Source organism: Bos indicus, chromosome 10 (assembly GCF_029378745.1).
Source record: "Bos indicus isolate NIAB-ARS_2022 breed Sahiwal x Tharparkar chromosome 10, NIAB-ARS_B.indTharparkar_mat_pri_1.0, whole genome shotgun sequence".
In the NCBI taxonomy this organism is placed as follows: Eukaryota; Metazoa; Chordata; class Mammalia; order Artiodactyla; family Bovidae; genus Bos; species Bos indicus.
In genome coordinates this window covers 11,574,521-11,601,767 of record NC_091769.1, presented here as the reverse complement: position 1 = coordinate 11,601,767, position 27,247 = coordinate 11,574,521, and the positions used below count along the sequence as shown (strand labels likewise).

General features: G+C 35.7%; 1 protein-coding gene across 1 annotated transcript in view; it reads left to right on the top strand.

The window, feature by feature from the left end:
* GPR137C (G protein-coupled receptor 137C) overlaps positions 1-27,247 on the top strand; it is a 62,390-nt gene that overhangs the window by 14,670 nt on the left and 20,473 nt on the right. The window contains exons 2-3 of the mRNA XM_019967729.2: positions 20,983-21,026; positions 22,556-22,784. Coding sequence (XP_019823288.2) covers positions 20,983-21,026; positions 22,556-22,784 — 273 coding nt within the window. The remainder of the gene's footprint in view (positions 1-20,982; positions 21,027-22,555; positions 22,785-27,247) is intronic.

Sequence of the window (27,247 nt, the reverse complement as noted above, 5' to 3'; positions counted from 1 at the left end):
AAAGCTATGGTTTTTCCAGTAGTCATATATGGAGGTGAGAGTTGGACCATAAGAAAGGCTGAGTGCCGAAGAATTGATGATTTTGAATTAAAGTGCTAGAGAAGACTCTTGAGAGTCCCTTGGACAGCAAGGACATCAAACCAGACAATCCTAAAGGAAATCAAATCCTGAGTATTCATTGGAAGGACTGATGCTGAAGCTGAAGCTCCAATACTTTGTCCACCTGATGTGAAGAGCTGACTCATTGGGAAAGACCTTGATGCTGGGAAAGACTGAGGGCAGGATGAGAAGGGGATGGCAGAGAATGAGATGGTTAGATAGCATCACCGACCCAATGTACATGAATGTGAGCAAACTCCAGGAGATAGTGAAGTACAGGCAAGCCTGACATGCAATCCTTGGGTCACAAAGAATCAGACATGACTTAGTGACTGAACAACATTAGTTAAAATGAACTCTGAATAATTTACACCTTATGGGAAGTTGATTTTGTTCTAAGTTTGAACAAGTATAAAGAAAGTACCATACATCCCATGATACACCAGCAATGTCTGCTATACTGTCCATTGCTTTAGGTTAGTCACTATTGTATATTTGTTTTGAAGGAAGTTTTGCATGCTCTTCGGCACCTAGCACTGTTACATATGTAGATCGGTGCTTAATGATTTGGATGGTAGAGCAAATTCATGGTAAGGTAAAGGAATTTAAAAGAAATTCTTTTCATCTGCACAGATACAATCAGAATCTCTAGCTTTAGCAAGTTGAACTTTGCATCTAATTTGTTTTAAATAAAGACAAACTTTTATGAATTAAGTATCCTTGTTATCTTTTTGTTATAACTTTAAGGGATCTGTTTAAAGTAGTATAATTTCATCAATTCTGAAAGTCTGAGTTCTACTCCGAATTCTGTTTTACTTGGCTAATTGATATTTTCCAAATCACTAGTTTTCTGAGCCAATTGTTTAATTTGTAAAATGGTTAGTCTCACTGATATCTAAGACATGTAGTTGTCATTATCTGACAGTGATAAAGCATCTAGAATTTGAGGGTTTCTTAAAAAATAATCTCTTCTTACTGTGTGACCTAGTTCTGAAATCTAATACAGTGTCTGTATTAGATTAAAATACAGTGTCTGTATTAGATTAGATTTAACTTACTGTGAATTTTAAGTTACACATATCATGTTAAAATCAATCAAAGTTTAGTTTGTTTAGGACACAAATATTTAAATATTTAGAATCATCTGCTTTATATGATAAGATATAACTGTATTTTGAATATGTATATTCTAACTTTTAACAAAAATTCAATTACAGCTGCCATTTTCCATTAGCATATTGATCATGTGCTACAATTTTTTTCAGCTTTAGTCTCTCAGTAGAAAAATGATTGTGGGGGGACAAATTGAGAGAGAGTAGCATTAAAACATATACATTACCATATGTCAACTTAGATAGCAGTGGAAATTTGCTATATGATGCAGTGAGCTTAAATCTGGTGCTCTGTGACAACCTAGAGGGCTAGAAAGTGGGAGGCAGGTTCAAGAGGGAGGGGACATTATACCCATGGCTGATTCATATTGATGTATGGCAGAAGCCAACACAATATTGTAAAGCAATTATCCTCCAATCAAAAATGAATTTTTCAAAAAAATGCTTAGGGCTTCCCAAGGGGCACAGTGGTAAAGAATCCACCTGCCAACGCAGGAGACGCAGGGGTGCAGATTCAAGTCCTGGGTAGAGAAGATCCCCTGAAATGGGAAATGGCAACCCACTTTCTGCTTCTTTCTCCCCTGGGATATTCTATTACTTCTGATACATTCTGCCTCTTTTTATGACCACCATTATCAATTAGAACGATATTGTCCAATGAATTTGGCTCTCTGTCTCTTTCTTTACACAAAGCAATTCTGCTATCTTCCTAGTTTGGAAAGCATGAAAGGTTTTATGAAAAATCAGTAATATATAATGAGGAATTTTATATGGAAAAACTTTGTAAAGGGTACCACAGTTTCATCACAAATTCAGTTTAGATTCCAAAGAAGTTTAAATCTATAATGTATGAAATTCTTAGTTCAGAAATAAATTATGTTTATTCCTTAATATAAGGTATATTAAATTTTCAATAAGAGAGCTATGCATGGTAAACTAATGAGTAACCCATAGTAACCTGTTATATTTTGGGATGATTTTCAATAATGACAGCTTACAAATTTTCCTCCTTAAAAAATTAATACTTCATTCCTGAAATAGTTATTTATGCTTTTTAAAAAATCTACTTCTAGTTAAGTAAAGGATATAGTAAAGGTACTTTATAGTCTGCAAAAGAGCACAAAATAAAGATGTTAAACTGCTTCTAGGTCATTATATTTTACTAAACAGATTATTTGGTTTCTGAGTATATTTTTCTTGAGCATGTTAATTCTGCAGATCTTGAACAATGAACAAGTAGTTGCAGTGACATATGTATGACACTATTATTAATAAAGCAGTATTTGTCTCCTTGGAAATTAAGGAATTGAACTCTGTACCATCAAAGATCTAAATGTATAGATGTATCAGAGAAAACCAGGATCCCTATGAGCCTTGAATTAGGAGTCAGGACACCTAGGTTTTAATCCTTTTAATTTCTCATGTGTTCTTAGACAGTCCACTTCATCTCTAAAGCATAGCTTTATTTATAAAATTAAGTTATTGAATTAAATCTCTAAGGTTTCTTTTTGTCCAGGAGAAACCAGGATACATTTCCAGTTGTCCTTTCCCAGTATTCTTATAGACAGTGCTTATTCTCTTAGCAACAACATGTGACAACACCTATAAAGTATTGCCAGCCAGGAGAACTCACCTAAGACATGGTGTCCAGGGTTTTTTTATTGGGAATCGGTCAAATAGGCATGGTCTCCCTGGTGGATTTTAATTACTCAGTCTCCCACCTCTTCAAAGGTCAAACTCATATTAAATGGTTTAGGTCATATAAATCATATATTGGCATAAATTATTATGGTGGTCACATGGCCACCATAAATCACATTGTTAGCATAAATTATTTGGTATGGCCCAAGTCCCCAGGTAAACAAAGGTATTCTTATCAGGCAGGATACTCCAAGGATTCAGAAATACCTCCCAAGTGCTAGGCAAGAACCAGATCTTTCTGTGTAATGTGCAGAGTTTATACAACTCAGGCCTGCTGAGTTAATCCCTTATTGCATACCTTTCAGTCAAGTAATTCTCTAGAACCTTTTTGAGAAAGTATGCTTGATAAGCAATTTTGGGGGGCTTTTCATGTCAAATATTTTTGTTCTACTGTTATATTTTATTGATAGTTTAAGCAGCTATAGAATTCTAAGTTGGAGATAATTTTCCCTAAAGATTTTTAAGGTGTTGCTCCACTTTGAATGTTGTGATTGAAGCTTGAAAGCCATTCTGTTTCTTGATCCTTTACATGTGAATTGTTTTTATTTTCTTGAAACCTATTAGATTTTTCTTTGACCCTAGAGTTCCAAAATGATCTCTCTTCATGTTTTCTATACATTTTGCTGGACATTGAACATGCCCTTTCAGTTTAGCCATATGTATGCTTTGGTTTGGAGAAACATTTCTTCAATTTTTCATTGATTTTTCTCCCCTCCTTTGTTTCTGTTCTCTCTTTCTGGAACCCCTAACATTTGGATGTTGGACTTCCAAGACAGATCTTTTTCTTACCTCTTCTCTATTTTTCAATATGTCTTTATTCTCTAGGTTTTTTGGGAAAGATTTCTAGCCCCTCTCTTGACATTTTCATTTCCATTAGCTTGTTTAATTTCTAAGAGCTCTTTTTTGTTCTCTGAATTTTTTTATTAATAGCATCTTGTTTTTGTTTCTTGAGTGCAGTAGATTTTCTTATCTCTCCAAGTCTACTAATGATGGGCTGTTTGTCTAGTTTTTTGTTTGTACTTTTCTTTTTCTATTAGTTTGTTGGGATCACCATCCTTCATTGAAAACTTTTGAGTTATCAAGTTATCCTTGGCTGTCTTTTCATAATTAAAAGTGGAAGCTCTCAGCATATGGGTGAGGCATGTACACAGTAGACAGACTGGCTAGACAATTTGTTAGGGAACCCCTGATACTGGAATTGTTATATTTGTGTCTTTCCTTTTGGACTAATCAGATTTCTCAGGAGGAAAAATCCTTCAGAGAATAAAGCTGTGGTTTACAACACTTTGTGAATCTAGTCATGGAAGAGAGTTTGAGCATGGGAGACTCCCTTTAATTGATATTTATCACTAGTCTCCTTGTTTTTGGAATTGTACCAAACTATCAACTGTGCCTGCCATCTAACTTATATTCTAGGTCAGAGTAACCTCTACAGAGAATAAACACCCAGGTATCTGCCAGAATGAATAAGTGGCATTTCAGGGCATGGACTAGGGAAAGAGATTTAGGGACTTCAGTTCAGTCGCTGAGTCCTGTCCGATTGTTTGCAATCCCATGGACTGCAGCACACCAGGCCTCCCTGTCCATCACCAACTCCCAGAGTTTACTCAAACTCATGTCCATCGAGTCGGTGATGCCATCCAGCCATCTCATCTTCTGTTGTCCCCTTCTCCTCCTGCCTTCAACCTTTCCCAGCATCAGGGTCTTTTCCAATGGGTCAGTTCTTCACGTCAGGTGGCCAAAGTATTGGAGCTTCAGCCTCAGTCCTATCAATGAATATTCAGGAGTGATTTCCTTTAGGATGGACTGGTTTGATCTCCTTGCAGTCCAAGGGGCTCTCAAGAGTTTTTTCCAACAGCACAGTTCAGAAGTATCAATTCTTTGGTGTTCAGCTTGCTTTATAGTTCAACTCTCACATCCATACATGACTACTGGGAAAACCATAGCTTTGACTAGACGGACCTTTGTTGGCAAAGTAATGTCTCTGCTTTTTAATACGCTGTCTAGGTTGGTCATGACTTTTCTTCCAAGGAGCAAGCATCTTTTAATTTCATGGCTGCATTCACCATCTGCAGTGATTCTGGAGCCCCCCAAAATAAAGTCTGTCACTGTTTCCACTGTTTCCTCATCTATTTGCCATGAAGTGATGGGACCAGATGCTATGATCTTAGTTTTCTGAATGTCGAGTTTTAAGCCAACTTTTTCACTCTCCTCTTTCACTTTCATCAAGAGGCTCTTTAGTTCTTTAGCTCTTTACTTCTTTCTTCGCACTTAGGGACTTAACTGCTCATAAACAGCTCTTATCAATCTCTGTTTCAGTCACTTCCACTTCTCAGTTCCAGTGGTACTTGGTTCTGTTGGTTCCTAAACCTTTTGAAGATTCTGAAATATTTATCAAGTTGGTTCTCAGTCCTCCTCACTACTAGCTTGGGATTCATCACATTGTGTTGATGATCCCTAAGACCACCCTCAGCCTCAGTGATTTGCTAATAGGACTTATATACCATGGTTACATTTTGTTGCAAGGATAGGGCAAAATCAGTAAAGGTTTCAAGATATATGGCATAAGGTTCAGAGGAAACCAGACACAAGCTTCCAAGAATTCTGAGGAGAGTCAGAGGATATGCTTAATTCCTTCCTTGATGAGTTGTGACAACACATGTGAAATGTTATTTACCAGGGAAGCTCTTGAGAAACTCAGTGCCAAAGTTTTTTTATTGGGGCTTAGTTATATAAACACTCTTTGCCCAACCCCCAAATTCCAGACTCCCATAGAGAAAGCAAGTGTTGAGTATAAACCATATTGTTTGTACAAATAGCCTGGGCACAATGAAATACCTTTCTCATTTGGGGAATGTTGAAAATCTTCCCCAAAATCCCAAGTTCCCAATGCCAGCCAAGTACCAGCCTTACAAGTGGGTAAGGATAACAGTCTCAGGAATACTATGTTAACTCTTTTCTGCACACAGTATCCATATGCTTTCTAGCTTCTAACACTTTATTTATCATTTCCCATTCTACTCACATTTATAGGTTTATCTATTTTAAGAAAATCCCTTTACTATTGTCTTAGCGGAGTTTCAGGTGAGAACAAAATTAGATATATATCTTCAGTATTAATCTGGAACTTATTGAATTATAAATCAAAACACCTCAATTTAATTGTATAAAATCATTTTTAAGCAACTTGAAAAAAAATCAGACTAAGCAAAGAAATCTAAAAAGGTGCTAGTATCCTAAGAAACTGACAGACAGATATTATATTCTATGTATCCTAGAAATAAGTTTCTATAAAGAAAAAAATATTTAGAAGATTAGAAGGAGTTTTTAAAACATGAAATGTAAAATAGGCACTGAAAGAGAATATGTGAGGAAAGTCTTTTATATTTTATATGTATATATTATATATATATTATATAATTATAATTATATAATTAAATATAATATATATTATAATAATATAAATAAATAATATAAATATAAATAATATAAAAATATTATATTTATAGCTAAGGTAACTAAAAGTCTAATTTTTAAAATCTGCAACAGTAGCAATGACAAACTTGGGAATGGTGCACTGTGCTCCACAGGAACTTAAACTGAGATGGAAACTAAGGAAAATGTTTCTCTGAAAGAAAGCTACCTAGTTGGAAATACATGTCTTTCTGTTTACCATGGGCTTCCCTTGTGGCTCAGCTGGTAAAGAATCCACCTGCAATGAGGGAGACCTGGTTTCAATCCCTGGGTTGGGAAGATGCCCTGGAGAAGGGAAAGGCTACCCACTCCAGTATTCTGGCCTGGAGAATTCCATGAACTGTGTAGTCCATGGGGTCACAAGGAGTCAGACATGACTGAGCAACTTCAGTTTCAGTTTCCATGTACCATGGGAAAGAGAGTATATTCACCACAATTTATTTTTGCATCAATTTCAAAGTTTATATAGGTATGTCCTCCAGTAAACTTTCTATTTCAAATCAACAAATGAAGGAAAATTGACAAAAAAATTCTATAGAAAAGCACACGTTCTATAGGTATTTCAATATCTACTATTTCTAAGCACCATTATTCTACATGCCCTGGGAGACAGTAAATGATACACATTTCCACTGTAACTCTTCCTCAAATATTGAGATACCTGTGTTAAGTAAACTCATTAATGCTCCCTGACTTTAGACTATACTACAAAGCTACAGTCATAAAAACAGTGTAGTAGTGGCGCAAAAACAGGGTCATAGATCAATGGAACAGAATAGAGAGCCCAGAAATAAACCCACACTGTTATGGTGATTAATCTAGGACAAAAGAGACAAGAACATACAATGGGAAAAAGACAGACTCTTCAATAAGTGGTGTGGGAAACATGTAGAAGAATGAAATTAGAACATGTACAAAAATACATATACAAAAACAAACTCAAAATTAAAGATCAGAAGCCATAATCTTCTAGAGGAAAACATAGGCAGAATGTATCATAGTAATATTTGAGATGTATCATAGTAATATTTTTTTGGATCTGTCTCCTAAGGCAAAGGAAGCAAAAGCCACAACAAACAGATGGAACCCAATCAAACATAAAAGCTTTTGCATAGCAAAGGAAAACATCAACAAAACAAAAAGACAACGTATTGAATGACAAAATGTTTGCAGATACAACTAATAAGGAGTTAATATCCAGAACATATAAACAGCTTGTTCAATGCAACATCAAAATAACAAACAACTTGATTTTAAAAATGAGCTGAAGACCTGAGTAGACATTTTTTTCCAAGAGAGATATATAGATGGCTAACAGGCACATGAAAATGTACTCACCATCACTAATCAGAGAAATACAAAACCAAAACCACATTGAATATTACCTCACACTTGTCAGCATGGCTATCATCAATCAAAAAGGGTACAACTAACCTGTTGGTGAGGATGTGGAGAAAAGAGAGCTCCTGTATAGTGTTTGTGGGAATGTAAATTGGTACAACTGCTGTAGGAAACAATGGAGGTTTCTCAAAAACCTAAAGGTAGAGCTATACCCTATGATGCAGCAATTCCACTAATGGGAATATATCTGAAGAAAGAGAACAGACTAATTCAAAGAGATACATGCACCCCAGTGTTCATAGCAACATCATTTATAATAGCCAAAATATGGAAATAACTTAAATGTCCACAAACAGATAAATGAAGATGTATACATACAAATGGAATACTATTCAGCCATGAAAAATGAACGTTTTCCATTTATAGCAACATGAATGGACTTGGAGGGTATTCAGTTCAGTTCAGTCGCTCAGTCATGTCCGACTCTTTGTGACCCTATGAATTACAGCACACCAGGCCTCCCTGTCCATCACCAACTCCCGGAGTTCACTCAAACTCACATCCATCGAGTCGGTGATGCCATCCAGACATCTCATCTTCTGTCGTCCCCTTCTCCTCCTGCCCCCAATCCCTCCCAGCATCAGAGTCTTTTCCAATGAGTCAACTCTTTGCATGAAGTGGCCAAAGTATTGGAGTTTTAGCTTTAGCATCAGTCCTTCAAAAGAACACCCAGGACTGATCTCCTTTAGAATGGACTGATTGAATCTTCTCAAGGGACTCTCAAGAGTCTTCTCCAACAGCACAGTTCAAAAGCATCAATTCTTTGGCACTCAGCTTTCTTCACAGTCCAACTCTCACATCAATACATGACCACTGAAAAAACCATAGCCTTGACTAGACGGACCTTTGTTGGCAAAATAATGTCCCTGCTTTTGAATATGCTATCTAGGTTGGTCATAACTGTCCTTCCAAGGAGTAAGCGTCTTTTAATTTCATGGCTGCAGTCACCATCTGCAGTGCTTTTGGAGCCCCAAAAAATGAAGTCTGTTTCCACTGTTTGCCCATCTATTTGCCATGAAGTGATGGGACCAGATGCCATGATCTTAGTTTTCTGAATGTTGAACTTTAAGCCAACTTTTTCACTCTCCTCTTTCACTTTCATCAAGAGGCTTTTGAGTTCCTCTTCACTTTCTGCCATAAGGGTGGTGTCATCTGCATATCTTAGGTTATTGATATTTCTCCCGACAATCTTGATTCCAGCTTGTGTGAAAGTGCTGCACACCCAATATGCCAGCAAATTTGGAAAACTCAGCAGTGGCCACAGGACTGGAAAAGGTCAGTTTTCATTCCAATCCCAAAGAAAGGCAATGCCAAAGAATGCTCAAAGTACCGCACAATTGCACTCATCTCACACACTAGTAAAGTAATGCTCAAAATTCTCCAAGCCAGGCTTCAACAATACATGAACTGTGAACTTCCAGATGTTCAAGCTGGTTTTAGAAAAGGCAGAGGAACCAGAGATCAAATGGCAACATCTGCTGGATCATGGAAAAAGGAAGAGTGTTCCCAAAAAACATCTATTTCTGCTTTATTGTCTATGCCAAAACCTGACTGTGTGGATCACAATAAACTGTGGAAAATTCTGAAAGAGATGGGAATACCAGACCACCTGACCTGCCTCTTGAGAAACCTATATGCAGGTCAGGAAGCTACAGTTGAACTGGACATGGAACAACAGACTGGTTCCAAATAGGAAAAAGAGTACATCAAGGCTGTATATTGTCACCCTGCTTGGAGGGTATTACACATAGTAAAATAAGTCAAAGACAACTACTGCGTATTATCACTTATATATGGAATCTGAAAAATAAATGAATGATTATAACAAAACAAAAACAAACTCACAGATATAGAGAACAAGCTAGCAGTTACCAGGGAGAAAGAGAAGATGAGAGGGGCAAGATAGGGATAGAGGTACAAACTACTATATATACAGTATGTAAACTAGAGGGATATACTATATAACACAAGGACTATAGCAAATACTTTATAATAGCTTTAAGTGGAGTATAATCTACTAAAAAATTTTAAATTTCTATGTTGTACACCTAAAACTTATATAATATTATGAATCAGGGCTTCCCAGGTGGCAGGTTAAGAATCTGCCTGCCAATACAGGAGACCCAGGAAACTGGGTTTGATCCCTGGGTCAGGAAGATCCCCTGGAGGAGGAAATGGCAACCTACTCCAATATTCTTGCCTGGAGAATTCCATGGACAGAGGAGTCTGGTGGGCTATAGTCCATGGGGTCGCAAAGAGTCAGACACAACTGATTATAAATCGACTATACTTCAATTTCCTAATGTTTGATTAAAAAATAAAATGGCCCATTTATTCAGTTTTTCTGATATTAAGAAAGACCTGAAAAGATATGGCCCCTCTGACCATAAATTGTCATTGGTGAATTACGTAGCTATATGTTATTTACCATCAAAAACTTTTGGAACTTCTGGAAATCTACATCAAGTAAATGTTTACTGTGTTTCATGGACTATCCTTCACTGTCTTAACATCTTAGTAAATCATAATTGCTTGACATTTTATGATATTAATTTTTTGCCTAGCGTCATGTCTTGTTAGCTATATTCTATAAAATACTTGGAATCTACTGTCAGGTCATCATTTTTAATCTTTTTATAATCTAAATGTGATCAAAGCAACTAGTTGTGTTTATATGATGCATTGTAACATATTGCAAATCTGGGAGGACTGCTGACCTTTAATTTTTTTCCTTATTCAGCTCCACTCCCTTTCATACCCATTATTTATCCCATTCCATGACCTTTTGAATTACACTTTCTACTCTGTCCCTATTCTCTTCTTCATTTGAACCTTTTAGATGCCTTCACTGAAATCTAGCTTTTTGCAGACTTGTGGGAAGAATAATCGGCCTATTTTATGTTTCCCAATACTCCTTACTAAAGTTACACCATCACCATTGCTCTTAAACACATGCCATCTGACTAGATCATCATTGGCTATCATAATAACTTCCACTTCCATGGATGAATCATTACTTTCCTTCTCCTAGCCTGGTCTCTTGTTATATAGATCTTTTTCAAAGCCCATATTGATAACCCATCCAATGTCTCTCACTTCAGTGGTTTCTCAAAGCTCTAAAGCCCTCCATTTCTATTTGAGCTGCTCAGTAGCATGATCATGCCTTGGATCAGTTCTTGAAAATTAAGCAATTCTTTTCAACCAGTTTTTTCTCTTCCCCTTTACATTTGCATTCATCCCTTTATTTGTTTTTCACCCTCATCCTAACCTTTACTCACTTTACCCTTTCTGTTTTCCCCACTCCATTAGCTTCTGTCTGGTGTGATTTGCATTTAGTACCTGGCCTGTCTAGTATTTCTCTTCTCTTGACTATGTTGTGCCATTGTGGTTCGCTCACCCACTCTTTCTTTCTCTACAGTAGTTCCACATGTCACAGTTCTAAATTATTACTTGAAAAGTACAATGTAGTTATCCTAACTTTTTTTTTAATGGGAAGTTTTATTTTTATTTTTTTAAATTTTATTTTATTTAACTTTACAATATTGTATTGGTTTTGCCATATATCAAAATGAATCTGTCACAGGTATACATGTGTTCCCCATCCTGAACCCTCCTCCCTCCTCCCTCCCCATACCATCCATCTGGGTAGTCCCAGCGCACCAGCCCCAAGCATCCAGTATCGTGCATCGAACCTGGACTGGCGACTCGTTTCATATATGATATTATACATATTTCAATGCCATTCTCCCAAATCATCCCACCCTCTCCCTCTCCCACAGAGTCCAAAAGACTGTTCTATACATCAGTGTCTCTTTTGCTGTCTCATATACAGGGTTATTGTTACCACTTTCTAAATTCCATATATACGCATTAGTCTACTGTATTGGTGTTTTTCTTTCTGGCTTACTTCACTCTGTATAATAGGCTCCAGTTTCATCCACCTCATTAGAACTGATTCAAATGTATTCTTTTTAATGGCTGAGTAATACTCCATTGTGTATATGTACCACAGCTTTCTTATCCATTCATCTGCTGATGGACATCTAGGTTGCTTCCATATCCTGGCTATTATAAACAGTGCTGCAATGAACATTGGGGTACACGTGTCTCTTTCAGTTCTGGTTTCCTTGGTGTGTATGCCCAGCAGTGGGATTGCTGGGTCATAAAGCAGTTCTATTTCCAGTTTTTTAAGGAATCTCCACACTGTTCTCCATAGTGGCTGTACTAGTTTGCATTCCCACCAACAGTGTAAGAGGGTTCCCTTTTCTCCACATCCTCTCCAGCATTTATTGCTTATAGACTTTTGGATCACAGCCATTCTGACTGGTGTGAAATGGTACCTCATAGTGGTTTTGATTTGCATTTCTCTGATAATGAGTGATGTTGAGCATCTTTTCATGTGTTTGTTAGCCTTCTGTATGTCTTCTTTGGAGAAATGTCTATTTAGTTCTTTGGCCCATTTTTTGATTGGGTCATTTATTTTTCTGGAATTGAGCTGTAGGAGTTGCTTGTATATTTTTGAGATTAGTTGTTTGTCTGTTGCTTCATTTGCTATTATTTTCTCCCATTCTGAAGGCTGTCTTTTCACCTTGCTTATAGTTTCCTTTGTTGTGTCCTATTTGTTTATTTTTGCTTTTATTTCCAATATTCTGGGATGTGCAAAGCAACTAGAAAAGGAAGAAGTGAAGAACCCGAGGGTTAGTAGAAGGAAAGAAATCTTAAAAATTAGGGCAGAAATAAATGCAAAAGAAACAAAAGAGACCATAGCAAAAATCAACAAAGCCAAAAGCTGGTTCTTTGAAAGGATAAATAAAATTGACAAACCATTAGCCAGACTCATCAAGAAACAAAGGGAGAAAAATCAAATCAATAAAATTAGAAATGAAAATGGAGAGATCACAACAGACAACACAGAAATACAAAGGATCATAAGAGACTACTACCAGCAATTATATGGCAATAAAATGGACAACGTGGAAGAAATGGACAAATTCTTAGAAAAGTACAACTTCCCAAAACTGGACCTGGAAGAAATAGAGAATCTTAACAGACCCATCACAAGCACGGAAATTGAAACTGTAATCAGAAATCTTCCAGCAAACAAAAGCCCAGGTCCAGACGGCTTCACAGCTGAATTCTACCAAAAATTTAGAGAAGAGCTAACGCCTATCCTACTCAAACTCTTCCAGAAAATTGCAGAGGAAGGTAAACTTCCAAACTCATTCTATGAGGCAACCATCACCCTAATACCAAAACCTGACAAAGATGCCACAAAAAAAGAAAACTACAGGCCAATATCACTGATGAACATAGATGCAAAAATCCTTAACAAAATTCTAGCAATCAGAATCCCAACCACACATTAAAAAGATCATACACCATGACCAAGTGGGCTTTATCCCAGGGATGCAAGGATTCTTCAATATCCGCAAATCAATCAATGTAATACACCACATTAACAAATTGAAAAATAAAAACCATATGATTATCTCAATAGATGCAGAGAAAGCCTTTGACAAAATGCAACATCCATTTATGATAAAAAAAAAAAAAAACTCTCCAGAAAGCAGGAATAGAAGGAACATACCTCAACATAATAAAAGCTATATATGACAAACCCACAGCAAACATTATCCTCAATGGTGAAAAATTGAAAGCATTTCCTCTAAAGTCAGGAACAAGACAAGGGTGCCCACTTTCACCATTACTCTTCAACATAGTTTTGGAAGTTTTGGCCACAGCAATCAGAGCAGAAAAAGAAATAAAAGGAATCCAAATTGGAAAAGAAGAAGTAAAACTCTCACTGTTTGCAGATGACATGATCCTCTACATAGAAAAGCCTAAAGACTCCACCAGAAAAATTACTAGAACTAATCAATGAATATAGTAAAGTTGCAAGATATAAAATCAACACACAGAAATCCCTTGCATTCCTATACACTAATAATGAGAAAATAGAAAGAGAAATTAAGGAAACAATTCCATTTACCATTGCAACGAAAAGAATAAAATACCTAGGAATATATCTACCTAAAGAAATTGAAGACCTATATATAGAAAACTGTAAAACACTGGTGAAAGAAATCAAAGAGGACACTAATAGATGGAGAAATATACCATGTTCATGGATTGGAAGAATCAATATAGTGAAAATGAGTATACTACCCAAAGCAATTTATAGATTCAATGCAATCCCTATCAAGCTACCAACGGTGTTCTTCACAGAGCTAGAATAAATAATTTCACAATTTGTATGGAAATACAAAAAACCTCGAATAGTCAAAGCTATCTTGAAAAAGAAGAATGGAACTGGAAGAATCAACCTGCCTGACTTCAGGCTCTACTACAAAGCCATAGTCATCAAGACAGTAAGGTACTGGCACAAAGACAGAAATATGGATCAATGGAACAAAATAGAAAGCCCAGAGATAAATCCACGCGCATATGGACACCTTATCTTTGACAAAGGAGGCAAGAACATACAATGGATTAAAGACAATCTCTTTAACAAGTGGTGCTGGGAAAACTGGTCAACCACTTATAAAAGAACGAAACTAGAGCACTTTCTAACACTATACACAAAAATAAACTCAAAATGGATTAAAGATCTCAACGTAAGACCAGAAACTATAAAACTCCTAGAGGAGAACATAGGCAAAACACTGTCCGACATATCCTAACTTTTTAATGACATCCATTTTTTCCCTGTTAGGTTGTTTCAATTTTAAAATTAGGAACCCTTGCTGACACATCCACTGTCAACTGCCTGACTTTAACTGGACCTCTCTGTTTCTGGAAATAATATTTTATAGCCCTCTATCCATGTGTTCCAAATGTTTCCCATATTCCAAGTGCTTAAATCTAACATCCCGTCTCAGGATATGACCTTGCCTCCTACTTTACTTAACAAAAAAAAAAAAAAATAGAATCCATCTGCCAAATTCCCTCATCCATTTTCTCTATATCAAAATTGCTACATCCAAATTTCTTATTTTAACAAAGTGGTTTGTAGATTATTTTACATTTTCTGTACAGATCTCCAAGTTTTTATTCAGCTATCTTTTCCTCTCTCTTATCTCAAAAGTATGTGTTTTCCTTTTCAGGGCTGACCTGCCTCACCTAGAGCCTTCTTTAACAATTGAGCTCTCCTTTCCTTTCTCCCACTCTCCTCCATTTACCATTTCACCCTCTCTAGTTCATTTCGGATCAACAGATCATTAAATCAGAAATTGTGAATGTCTGAGATTTTATTCTATTTGAAAGCTGATAGGTTAGCCTCCCACAGTTTTATAGACATATACCAAAAGAAAGCAGAAGACCCATAGGTCAGAGAAAAAGGCCATTTATTGCTCATGGGAAAAAACAAGAATCAACCAAAGTAGTGTTTTGAACCAGTTCCACAAGCCCAGTTCCTATAAGGCAACCAGTGAGGGTCAGGTGTTAACTGTGTGTGCAGCAAGGTTTGTTACAGGAGAGATAACCCCAAATAAATAAGACAGGCAGACCTTGTCTGTATTCTGAAATGTAAGCAAATCTTCACCAGGGAGGGAGATGAAAATTTTACTCCCCTGGAATGTCTTCAGGGAGAGAGATGTTCTCTCTGTTGTACCAGTCAAGAGACAGATCTTCCCTCTGCCACTGGGATAGACACCATTTCTAGTTTTCAAGGATGTTCACTGTGTAAATCCCTTGCATAGCAGAAACCCTGGACCATGCAGAAACATGCAATATTCCAATACATGATTTCCAGTCAAAAAAATACGCAGGTTCCTCTTATCTCCTATCTTTAAAAATATCTCATATAGTCTGTGCTCACTGCCTTTGTTGTCTTACTTCCTTGCTTTTTCTTCTGCAATTCCACTGAAAACTATTCTCTTCAAGTTATCCCAGTCAAAAGTTCATTTCTTAATTATTCTTGACTTTTTGCAGAATTGAACAAAGGCTATACTTTCTTCCTTTTACCTCTAAACTACTCCACTGCTTCCTATGACTAGTCTGATTCTTAAGGCTCTCTCCCTTGCTCATCTCTCTTTTCTTCACCTTTTGGGCTTTTTCACTTTTACTGTAAAATGTGAACATATCACAGGTTGATTTCTCATTCTACATTTGTTTTCCCAAGTACCTTCTACTTTGAGTTGCAGCTATCACCTCTCTAGGTGATTATGATTTATTTCTTATATTCCAAAACTCACCTGTTATCTCTATTTCTGCCTATATGTAATAAATTTTAAAACTAAAAATCAATTACATGACCTGACTTTAAAAATTTTGTCAGTAGGACTTTGATTCTAATAGTTCTTTAGATTCAAAACTTGAGAATGAGGAAAAGTAGACTCCCTTCCTGGTGACTCATAAAGTTAAGAATCTGGCTGCAGTGCAGGAGATTCAGGTTCAATCCCTGGGTTAAGAAGATCCCCTGGAGAAGGAAATGGCATCCCACTCCAGTATTCTTGCCATGAGAATCCCATGGACAGAGGAGCCTGGACTGAGTTACTAACACTGTCAATTTGCTCAAATGCAACAGCCTTAACTCAAATTCTTTTTGGCATTCTGATCCATTGTCTATACTGACACCTAATAAATTACTCAAGCATAAAAACTATTATACAGTTTGTGAGAATTAAGGTCTAATATTTTTACAGTTTTACACAAGTCTTCCATTATTGGACGACTGATTTTCCCTTCAGTTTCTACTTGTGCCATATTTCCTATACTCACTTACACCACAACAACATACCAAAGTACTTGCTTTGACCTAAATTCACTGCTCACTTATTCAAACAGTTTCTGCTATGAACCAAGCATTATGCTGGGCACTGGGACTATAAATATGAGTAAGTTACAGTCTCTCTTAAGAGGGGGATAAAAATGTGAATAAATGCCATAGAGTGTGATTTGTAATGCAAGGATACAGAGTGGTTTCCTTCTTCCTGAGGCACTTATGGTGAAACAAAGATCAACACTCGAATAAGGTGTTGAAGGATAAATTAGAATTTGTTATGTGACCATGAAATCATATTTCAGGTAAAGTAAAAACATGTACAAAGGCATGGAGATGTGAAATGAAACCCCTTATCTGAAAGTTGTAAGTAACTCAGAATAAGCAGACTGTAAGACTGAAGACAGGGATAAAAGGATACAATGATGGGAAGGTGGAGCTAGGTGGTAAAAGGCCTTGCTGTATCAAAGGCGTGTGGGCTTTTTCCTGGAATAGTATGATCAGATTCATTTTTTTAGATACTAAAACTAGTGTATGAAAGTTTGAAGAATAAAAGATATTTACTAGAAGTTAAATATCTCAGAAAGCTACTGGATAACACAGGGAGTCCAGCCTAGTACTCTGTGATAACCTAGAGTGGCAGGATGAGGGGGAGAGAAGAGAGACTCAAGAGGGGGCAAATATATATATAATTATGACTGATTCCCGTTGTTGTACTACAGAAACCAACACAACATTGTAAAGCAATTTTCCTCCAATTAAAAATAAACATAATAAAAAAAGAATCTAAATATCTCTCCACATGATATTCATTACAGTGGGGAAAACAGTGTCTTAAACCTGGAGAAACCTGGTGGGTACCATCTGATCAAACCAATGATCCAAGTTAACATCACAGTAATGGGGCAAATCAGCATCTTGAGCTTCATAATATAATGCACTAGAAGAATGCAGTGCGATCATTTCTGTGGTTTTCCTATCAAAATACGTATTCTGAATCTAACATGAGGAACTATCTGATAAACCCAGTGAGAAGCATTCTACAGAATCACTGGTCTGAACTCTTTAAAACTGAATATCATAAAAGACAAAGGGAAAAAATAACAATTAAGGAATTAAGTATACAATAAACCTATGCACAATGTATAATCTTGGATTCCCTCCCCCACCCTGTGAATGGCACTTTGGGGAGCAAATGGCAAAATCTGAATAAGGTCTGCAGACTAGATAATGATACTTTATCAATATCAATTTTATTATTTTTATAATTATACAGGTTATATAAGATAATTTCCTTTATAAAGGAAGTATTATATACATTTAAATATTTAAAGGTAAAGGAGCATTGCATATGCAACTTACTCTTGAATGATTTAAGTCATATATAGTATGGATGTGAGAGTTGGACCATGAAGAAGGTTGAGCACTGAAGAACTGATACTTTCAAATTGTGGTGCTAGAGAAGACTCTTGAGATTCCCTTGGACAGCAAGGAGATCAAACCTGTCAATCCTAAAGGAAATCATATTTTGAATATTGATTGGAAGGACTGATGCTGAAGCTGAAGCTCCAATACTTTGGTCATCTGGTGCAAAGAAACAACTCACTGGAAAAGACCCTGCCTGATGCTGGGAAAGATTGAGGGCAGGAGGAGAAGTAGGCGACAGAGAATGAGATGATTAGATGGCATCACTGAATCAATGGACTTGAGTTTGAACAAACTCTGAGAGATAGTGAAGGACAGGGAAGCCTGGCGTGCTACAGCTCATGGGGTCACAAAGATTTGAACACGACTTAGCGAATGAGTAACAAAAAAACATATTCATGTATAGAATTATTCACAGTATCCAAGCAGTATTATCCACAGTACCCACAGCAGCATTATTCACAGCATCCAAGAGGCAGAAGCTACTCAGGTGTCCATCAGGAGGTGAATATAAAACAAAATATAGTATATACATAAGTGGAATATTATTCAGGCTTAAAATGGAAGATAATTCTGACACATGCTCATGTGTGATGTACATGGATAAACCTTGAAGACATTATGCTGAGTGAAATAAGCCAATCACAAGAAGAAAAATATTGTATAATTTCTTTTATATGAGGTACCTGGAGTAGCCAAATTCATAGAGACAGAGATTGGAATGGTGATTGCCAAAGACTAGAGGGGAGAGGAACAGGGAGATATTGTTAGATGAATACAGAGTTTCAATTCAGGAGGATGAAGAAATCTCAAAGGTGGATGTTGATGGTGATGGTTGCATAACAATGTGAAGGTACTCAATGCAACTGAACTGTACATTTGAAAATGGTTAAGTTGTAGTTTTATGTTATATATATTTTAGTACAATTTTGAATAAAAATAAAACATGTAGAGAAGTGAGAATAAAGGGAAAATGGCAAAATGCCCAGTTATGTTCTAAAGATATAGATGGAGTTAAGAATGGAAGCAGAGAGACCAATTAAAAGGCTGTAGTAATAATTCAGTATAGTATTAGTGACAAAGAAAGATACATCTGAGAATGATTTAGTGGTACTATTTAGAGATTAATATGGTGATATTTTAGAATCCTTTATCACATCTAGCTTCTGGTAGATGGTGGCACTGTTAACCAAAATGTAATAGATACAAGTAAACTCACAAGCTGCTATCTTTGCCTGAGCATTTACCTAATACTCATTTCTCCACCATAACTTGACTCAAATGTAGCTTCCAAAGCCCTCCCTGGGCTTTGGAAAACCACTCTTTACAGGCTTTCCTGATAGCTCAGTTGGTAAAGAATCCACCTGCAATGCAGGAGACCTGGGTTCGATTCCTGGGTTGGGAAGATCCGCTGGAGAAGGGATATGCTACCCACTCCAATATTCTTGGGCTTCCCTTGTGGCTCAGCTGGTAAAGAATCTGCCTGCAACACAGGAGACCTGGGTTCTATCCCTGGGTTGGGAAGATCCCCTGGAGAAAGGAAAGGCTACCCACTCCATTATTCTGGCCTGGAGAATTGCATGGACTGTATAGTCCATAGGGTCGCAAAGAGTTGGACTCCGCTGAGTGACTTTCACTTTCACTGACTCTAGACAATCTCTCCTCTTTCGCCTTGCTGCTGCTGCTGCTAAGTCGCTTCAGTCATGTCCAACTCTGTGCGTCCCCATAGACGGCAACCCACCAGGCTCTGCTGTCCCTGGGATTCTCCAGGCAAGAACACTGGAGTGGGTTGCCATTTCCTTCTCCAATGCATTCCTAGACTGAATTAGTCTTTCTCCCTTCTTAGATGTTGTGACAGTATCTTTTGCATTGATATCACCATGTTTCAAAATAGTTGGTTTATCTCTGTCTTTCATACACTGAGCTCCTTGAGGGCAGAAACAGTTACTAGGTTTATGAATCCATGGTACCTTTCATAGTGTGTGCTCAGTAATTGTTTGAATGAAATCAATAAGTTATTAAAAGACTAACATTAGGTTTCTTTATAACCTTCTGTACTTGCCTCTTTCTAGATTCCCCCACCCCCCCACTCCCACCCCCACTCAAAGTTCTTATCTATTTCAATAGTCTTGTAGCTAGTCTTTCTACGTTTATTTATTTTGGCTGAGCCTCATATGGACATATGCGATCTTAGTTCCCCAAGCAGGGATTAAACCTGTGCCCCCTGCAGTTGTGCAGAGTCTTAACTGCTGGACTGCCAGGGAAGTCCCTAGTCTTTCTACTTTTAGCCTAGTTTCTTTGTGGTTGCCTGTACATTGATGCCAGATTAATGAAGTATTTTGGAGTGCTTACATGAAAACCTTCATTATCTTCCCACTATATAAAAAGTAAAATCCAAATTAACCAGTCAGGAATTTAGACCTTCCACCCATGTTCTCAGAAGTTACCATGTTTATTTCAAATTCACCTTATCTACGCTTAATCTTGATTCATCAAGTATTTGAGGACCTGCCTTTTGCAAGACCTTATGAAAGAAGTAAGTTTACTAAATATATGTTCATCATCTTTGTGTTCATTTTTTGGTCCTTTGTTTCCTTTAATGACTTCATTTCATCTTAAGGGGAAATAATATTTGGAGAACACTCAGCCATATTCATATTTAAGTAAGTTGTTCCATCTTAAGATACGTTTAAAATAGGTTACAAGCCATCCAGCACAATGTTTGGCTCAAAATAAAAGTTCAATAAATGTATATTTATTTCAGTTTAAAATATTACATATTGAAACTGAATTATTTCAGTTTAAAAATTTTAATTTTAAAATTTAAAGATAGAAATTCAAGTTTAAAATTATACCAAAGAAAGTTATTAATTTATTATATTAAGCTTTTGAAAACCTGCCTATTTTTGCTTCAATGGTTGAACTGTTAACATTTGAGGTTTACTTGCTATTATTACTTGTTGTATCACTTTGAAACACATATTCAAAGCAAATTTAAAAATACTATATTACACATGTTTTCAAAACCTTTTTTCTATACTCTCTTTATAGGTTATATGTAAAGTCAGATGTGCAACTGAACTTGACAAACACAAGTAAGTTTCATGAGTAGCATATGTAAATTTTGTTTACAGTATACTTCTCAAGGTAGAAGGCTTGGTAGTTGAAGGCTTTAGCAGTTTTGTAGAAGATCATGCATTTAGATTAGTTCACAGAAAGTGAACTGAGTAATCTGGCCTTCCCCCCTCAGCAGTATTGCTGCAGCATACCTGTTTTGGTGCTCTGCCACTGTCCCACTTCAGATGTCAAATGTAGTTTCATAGGGTCCACAAATTCTCAAGATCAACTATACTCTCATAATCAGATTATGCTGTTTGGAGTGAGAATGTATAGTGTCATTCCATGAAATATTTAATGTTTCTGTTCTGATTCACCTCAAAAATGAGATTGCTAAACTGGGGAGTCAGGAGCCTTGGGTTTCAGACCAGTTCTTCTATAAACTTGCCAGCAGTGCTCCTCGTCTAACCTCTTGATGCTTTTTTTCTTAAACCACTATAATTCCCTGGATGTATGGATAATTTCAAGGTTCATTTTAGGTTTCAAGCTATATAATTATTATTTTTATTATTTAACCTGAGAGAATATTAAGATCTAAACGTCTCAAACTAGAATCCTTGTATTTTGCATGTATACTTAATAAAGATTGATTGTTACAGATTACACATTGCCTTCCATTTTCCTTGTGTAAATTACTTACAAAGGCAAACAATGTTTTATGATTCCCACTAGTAAAAGTAATCCAAAGTAGAGGCTACTAGAATGGCAAATAAATTTCTTGATCGTGTTAATTTGGAGTATAAATGTATTTGAATTGAGTTACTTTCGTATAGATAGCTATTCCAGCTACTTGATACAGAGAGCCACACCTTACCTGAAGAGTTTTTATGAAGTGGTCTAATTTTTCTTAAGGGGAAGTAGTTTAGCATTCTACTTTGGGAGTAGTTCTGTATGCATAATAAATATGCCACTTTAGAAGAAGATGAGATATTGATGGGTATATGAAACTCTACATATATTGTCCCTATGTTCCTCTTTAGTCTTGTTTGAAATAAATGTTTGCTATAATCAGATGTTCATAAAGGGGAGAATTGTTTAAAACACATTTCCCTTACCTTCTAAAGTTAATATTAGTGATCAATTTAAATTTATATATGGTATATTAATTTTCCAAGCAAATTTTAGAAGCCTGCTAATTCTTAGAATGGAAAGGTCAATGAAAATATGCTCAGCAGTTACAAAATGAAAAATTCAGGATTACTTTAATTAGTTAAGATAATCCTATATTACTCTTCCTGATAGAGGCAACTGAATTCAAGTCCACATGAGATTATTTTTAAACTCATGGTTTAAAATCTGATGCCATTTTTAAATGGCTTAGTTACTAATATCATAATTTCAAAAATATCCTAAGTAACTCTGTGTAATTATTAAATTTGTATTTAATGAAATTATAAACAGTTTAAACTGAAGGAATTATTGTACTTAAAGTAACACATTAATTCAGTATTAAATTTAGCTTCTCATTAGTTTTATAAAAATCTAATAAATTCATTTTTTCTTTCAGAATTCTGTTGCATTTGGGCTTTATATTGGCAAGCCTTCTTTTTTTAGTGGTGAACTTGACTTGCGCGATGTTAGTCCATGGAGATGTCCCAGAAAATCAGTTGAAATGGACTGTGTTTGTTCGAGCATTAATTAATGATAGCCTGTTTATTCTTTGTGCCATCTCTTTAGTTAGTTACATATGCAAAATTACAAAAATGTCATCAGCAAATGTCTACCTCGAATCAAAGGTAAGTGTGTTTTTTAAATTTATACTTGACAAATCCTCATCATTAAATTTATACTTGACAAATTTATACTTCAAATCCTCATCTTATGAACCATATTTTAATGGAAATTTTATATTTCTTTAAAAAGCATTCTGAATGTCAGGTACATTTCTGAGCATGAAAGAATGGTCACAAGAAATTAAAAAGTATTCAAAAATTGGTGCTCACTAAACCATGGTTTTTTTAAACAAAGACACTTATCTTGAACATATTGTATTTTCTATGATATATCCTCTGCATTGGAGGCTATAATTAAACTACATAAGCCAGAATGTATACAAATGTATCACAAATAGTCTGATATTCAACTAACTAAGTTGCCATACTAACAACTTAGGTTTCATCAGTAAGGGTGGCAGTATTGCCATTTAACAGATTTACCACTTTATGTCTATATATATTTGGGTTAGCAATGTCAAGATGTCATACTGGTATAGTGTTGTTTATTTGTATAAAGTTTTAGAAAATGTTACTTCACTGCATAATATGAAGTCCCTATGGTATTTGAAACAGCTAGTCATGTAACTGAATTTATAAATGCCTTGCTTCTCCCTTTCCGGATACTTTTGGGTCAGGAAACAAAAGCCAATGTTAACCTGTTAACAGAGAACCATGAATGTTTCTGCTGTTGCTGATTGACAGTATGGATGAGTGATGAATCGGTATCACAGTGTATATGTGGCATTGGGTGTGGGGTATATGTGTATGGATATTGGGGTGGGGGGTTATATGTACATAGGAGGTTGCTTTAATTTGGCATCATTGCCTATTCACTGACAATAAGCAAGATAGTTTCTTAAACAGTTCTCTGAAATATTTTTTAGACTTCTGTATTATTATTACCCTTAATATAATCCTACTAAAGCATGAAAATCAACTTGTCCCTTAAGTTTAGGTGAAGATTTTAATTTTATTTTTTAAACTTATATCAATAGAAATATAAATATAGAAACAAAAATAGAAATAGAGGAGAGAAAGAGAGAGAGAGAGACATAGACTTACTTTCAAACCCATTAATCTTGCCTGGAAATTTTTTAATTCAACTTCTAACAGTTTACTTCCTAAAAGTCAAATATTTTAGTTAATTCTGGCTTCCATATAAGTGTTAAGAAGAATACAACCACCGTTGTTGTGGTGCATAATCTTTTGATGTAGCAACAGCATCTTTTCATAGTGTGACAACATCAGGATAAATTCCTTACCTCTTTGGTCTAGTGATAAAACATAAATAAATGAGGCTGAATTTGAAGGCTTGTTTTCTGAATACTTAGAAACTTTTTAAGTTTGGTTTTGCTCACTGTGATATACAGAATTCTCTGGATGTAGTTAAGTTACCAATGTGAGGAGGGAAGTTAATCTGATAATTCCTCCAGAATTAAATACCTTCCCATCACTATCATATGAAAGATATTCACTTAAATTTAAAAGTGCATGTATTCAGAATTCTCTCGGAACACTACAGAGAAACATGTTCAAATACATACCTATAAAGGTAAATATAATATGAGATAGTAAATTATTTGTATTATACTGTTCTGTAGTTCTTGGTTTTCCTAATTAGGTTTATTCAAATAGTACATCATCTTGCTTTCACATTTTCTTTGTAAAATCTCTAGACTCATTTTTGTTTTTTGACTTCTATAACAATATATAGTAATGGCCATTTCTTTTATTCAATTAGCAAATGTTTGTTGAGCATCTGTCTCCTCCACTGTCAAACTGACCTTGTTTCTTGTTATCCCTAAGAGAGTTTCCTTAAAGTTCAGACTTTGGTCTTCTGTTTTTCTCTTTATTCTGCCTTCCTTCTTCTACATAATCAGGACAATGAGATCCTCCATGATTTATCTCAGTCTTACCAACCTTATTTCTAAGTAGTACAGGTATGCTTCTCTGTCTCTATATCCTTAGGCTGTTTCATCTTCCCCAAAATGTCTTTCCACTCCCAGTGCTTTATTCCGTGGTTTGTCCTTATCTTACCCAACTTTAAGGCATAACTTTAATGTTTCTCCTTTTTATGACCTTAATTTTGTCCCTTCTTCTTCATCTCCAAAATAAAATTTAGAAATAATTTTCTGTTTGAATTCTCTTAATTTTATTCTTTTAAGCTACTAGATCAGTGCTGTGACTTGGTTCTTTTTCAAAGTAGCAACTCTGACTTGCTTTTTAAATATTCATTATTATGATTTTGAATAGTTAATTTCTTCTCTTTCAGTTTCTGATTTTCTTACATATGTAAGGTTGTTACTTTGTTCCATATCTATGTTCTTATATAGATACTTAATTTATTATTTTAAATTAAACTAATAAAGGCATTTAGAGCAATGTGTTTTCTCAAGTACTGCCTTGGCAACTTTCCATAATATCATTACTGTATATTATAGCAACATCCTTTGGATTTCAGCCATGTCTTAAATACTACATATTTACACATTGGTGTGAATTAGATATTATCTCTACACATAGATAGATACTATTCTACTTTCACTTTGGTGAAAAGTCTAATATTCAGATATATGTTCTCTTTGGGCCCCCTAACTTCCACAGAAGTTATCAGTTTTACCCTCTGCATGATTGTCCATACATATGACTCTGGCCTCCTGAACAATGTAGAATTTCTGTACTCCAGGTTCTTGTTGGAGAAAATATTAGTTTTTAAACTCAAAAGCTTAATTGCCAGAAACATTACCTGAAGGATATACAATCTATCCATAATCCCATCTATTCCATATATATCCTCTGCTCAATCCAGTTCATTATAGAGTTGTATTCTGAGACTGCATTATACCCTGGATAGAATTGTCTTTCCTGACATATACTGGCACATCATGCTTTGGTCTATGTCAGGAAATGTGTAAGAAATTTCTTGTGAGAAACGTTTGTCTTAAAGTCTTATCGTATTATGTTGTTGTTCCCTAGAAAAGATCTTTTTCTCCAGTTGAGTACCAAGAAAAATATTAAAGTTCTTTTCCCTGGCTACTGTGTTGTGCAGCGGCAAATCTGTGGCTCATCTTTATATCAATCACAGGTGATCTTATGATACCCAGGTTTGTTCCAGGTCTACCTCTCATTTCATTTCACATTCTTACCCCATCCCCACATCTTACCCCATCCTTTTTCATATATATTGATTTTTTAATTAATTTGAAATGACCTTAGTGAGAGACAGTGTATCATAGTGATTAAGAGCTAAAAAAAAAAAAACCAAAACCAAACCCTGGGATCAGAGAGATAAGGATATAAATAGATCCTATCTCTCTTGTTCATTGGTTGTATGACCAATTGAGCAATTGGACAAGTAATGAAACTGTGCAGATTGTTCAGATTGGGATTTGAACCCATGGTCTTGATATCACACACCTGGTCTCAGCCCTTAATGAAACTCAGATTCTTGATGTTTCACTGAAGAAAGAATTCAGTGAGAGACAAAGTGATAGGTAAGAAGTGGATTTATTTAGAGAGAAACACATCTACAGATGGAGTGTGGGCCATCTCAGAAGGCAAGAGGCCCTGAAATACGGGGTGGTTAGTTTTTATGTATTGGGTAATTTCATAGGCTAATGAGTGGAAGGATTATTCCAAATATTTTGAGGCAGGGACAGAGATTTCCAGGAATTGGACTATTGTCAACCTTTTGGTTTTGACAGTCCAGCTTGAAATTGTCATGGCACTGGTGGGTGTGTCACTTAGCTTTTGCTAATGTGTTATGATGGGCATATAACGAGGTCCACTGGAAGTCAGATCTTCTGCCACATTGGACCTAGTTGGTTCTAACTAGTTTTTGTCATGTCCTATGACTATATCATTCTTTTAAAAGTTGTTCCTTGCCACCTTCCCTCCTGTTTCAGTAACAGCATCTCTAATGGTCACTCTCCTGGTCTGTAAAATGAAAATAATGATAATGTTGATCTCATAGGTTGTTTGAGGATAAGAGTAGTACCTACCTTATAATGTTGTTATAAAAATTAAATTAAAATGCATATAAAGTGTTTAGTATAATTCCTAGCACTTAGGACGGCCTTATAAATGTTAGCTATTATGATCCTAATGTATACAAAAGAATGGTAATGTAGCTTTAAAAAGTTCTTGAATACCCAAAATTGTTGGCAAAATGTGTCTGGAGACAGATCCTCTATATATCAAATTCTCCAAAGGAACAGTGAAAAAGATAAGAATTACTGGAGAATAGGATTTCTCTTTTAAATAGTTTAATTTTGACTCTTTATATTCCATTCTGCACAGATTTTGTAAGGGTTGAAGTCTCCGACATTTCATATAATAATTGAGTCATTTTTCTTAGAAATTTTTGGAACATGTATTGTTGAAAGTATATAATGACCTTTTTTATTTGTTTTTTAATTTTTTTCTTAATATTATTTTTAAACTTTTTGTATATTGCTAACATTTCAACTGTGTCTCATTAACTT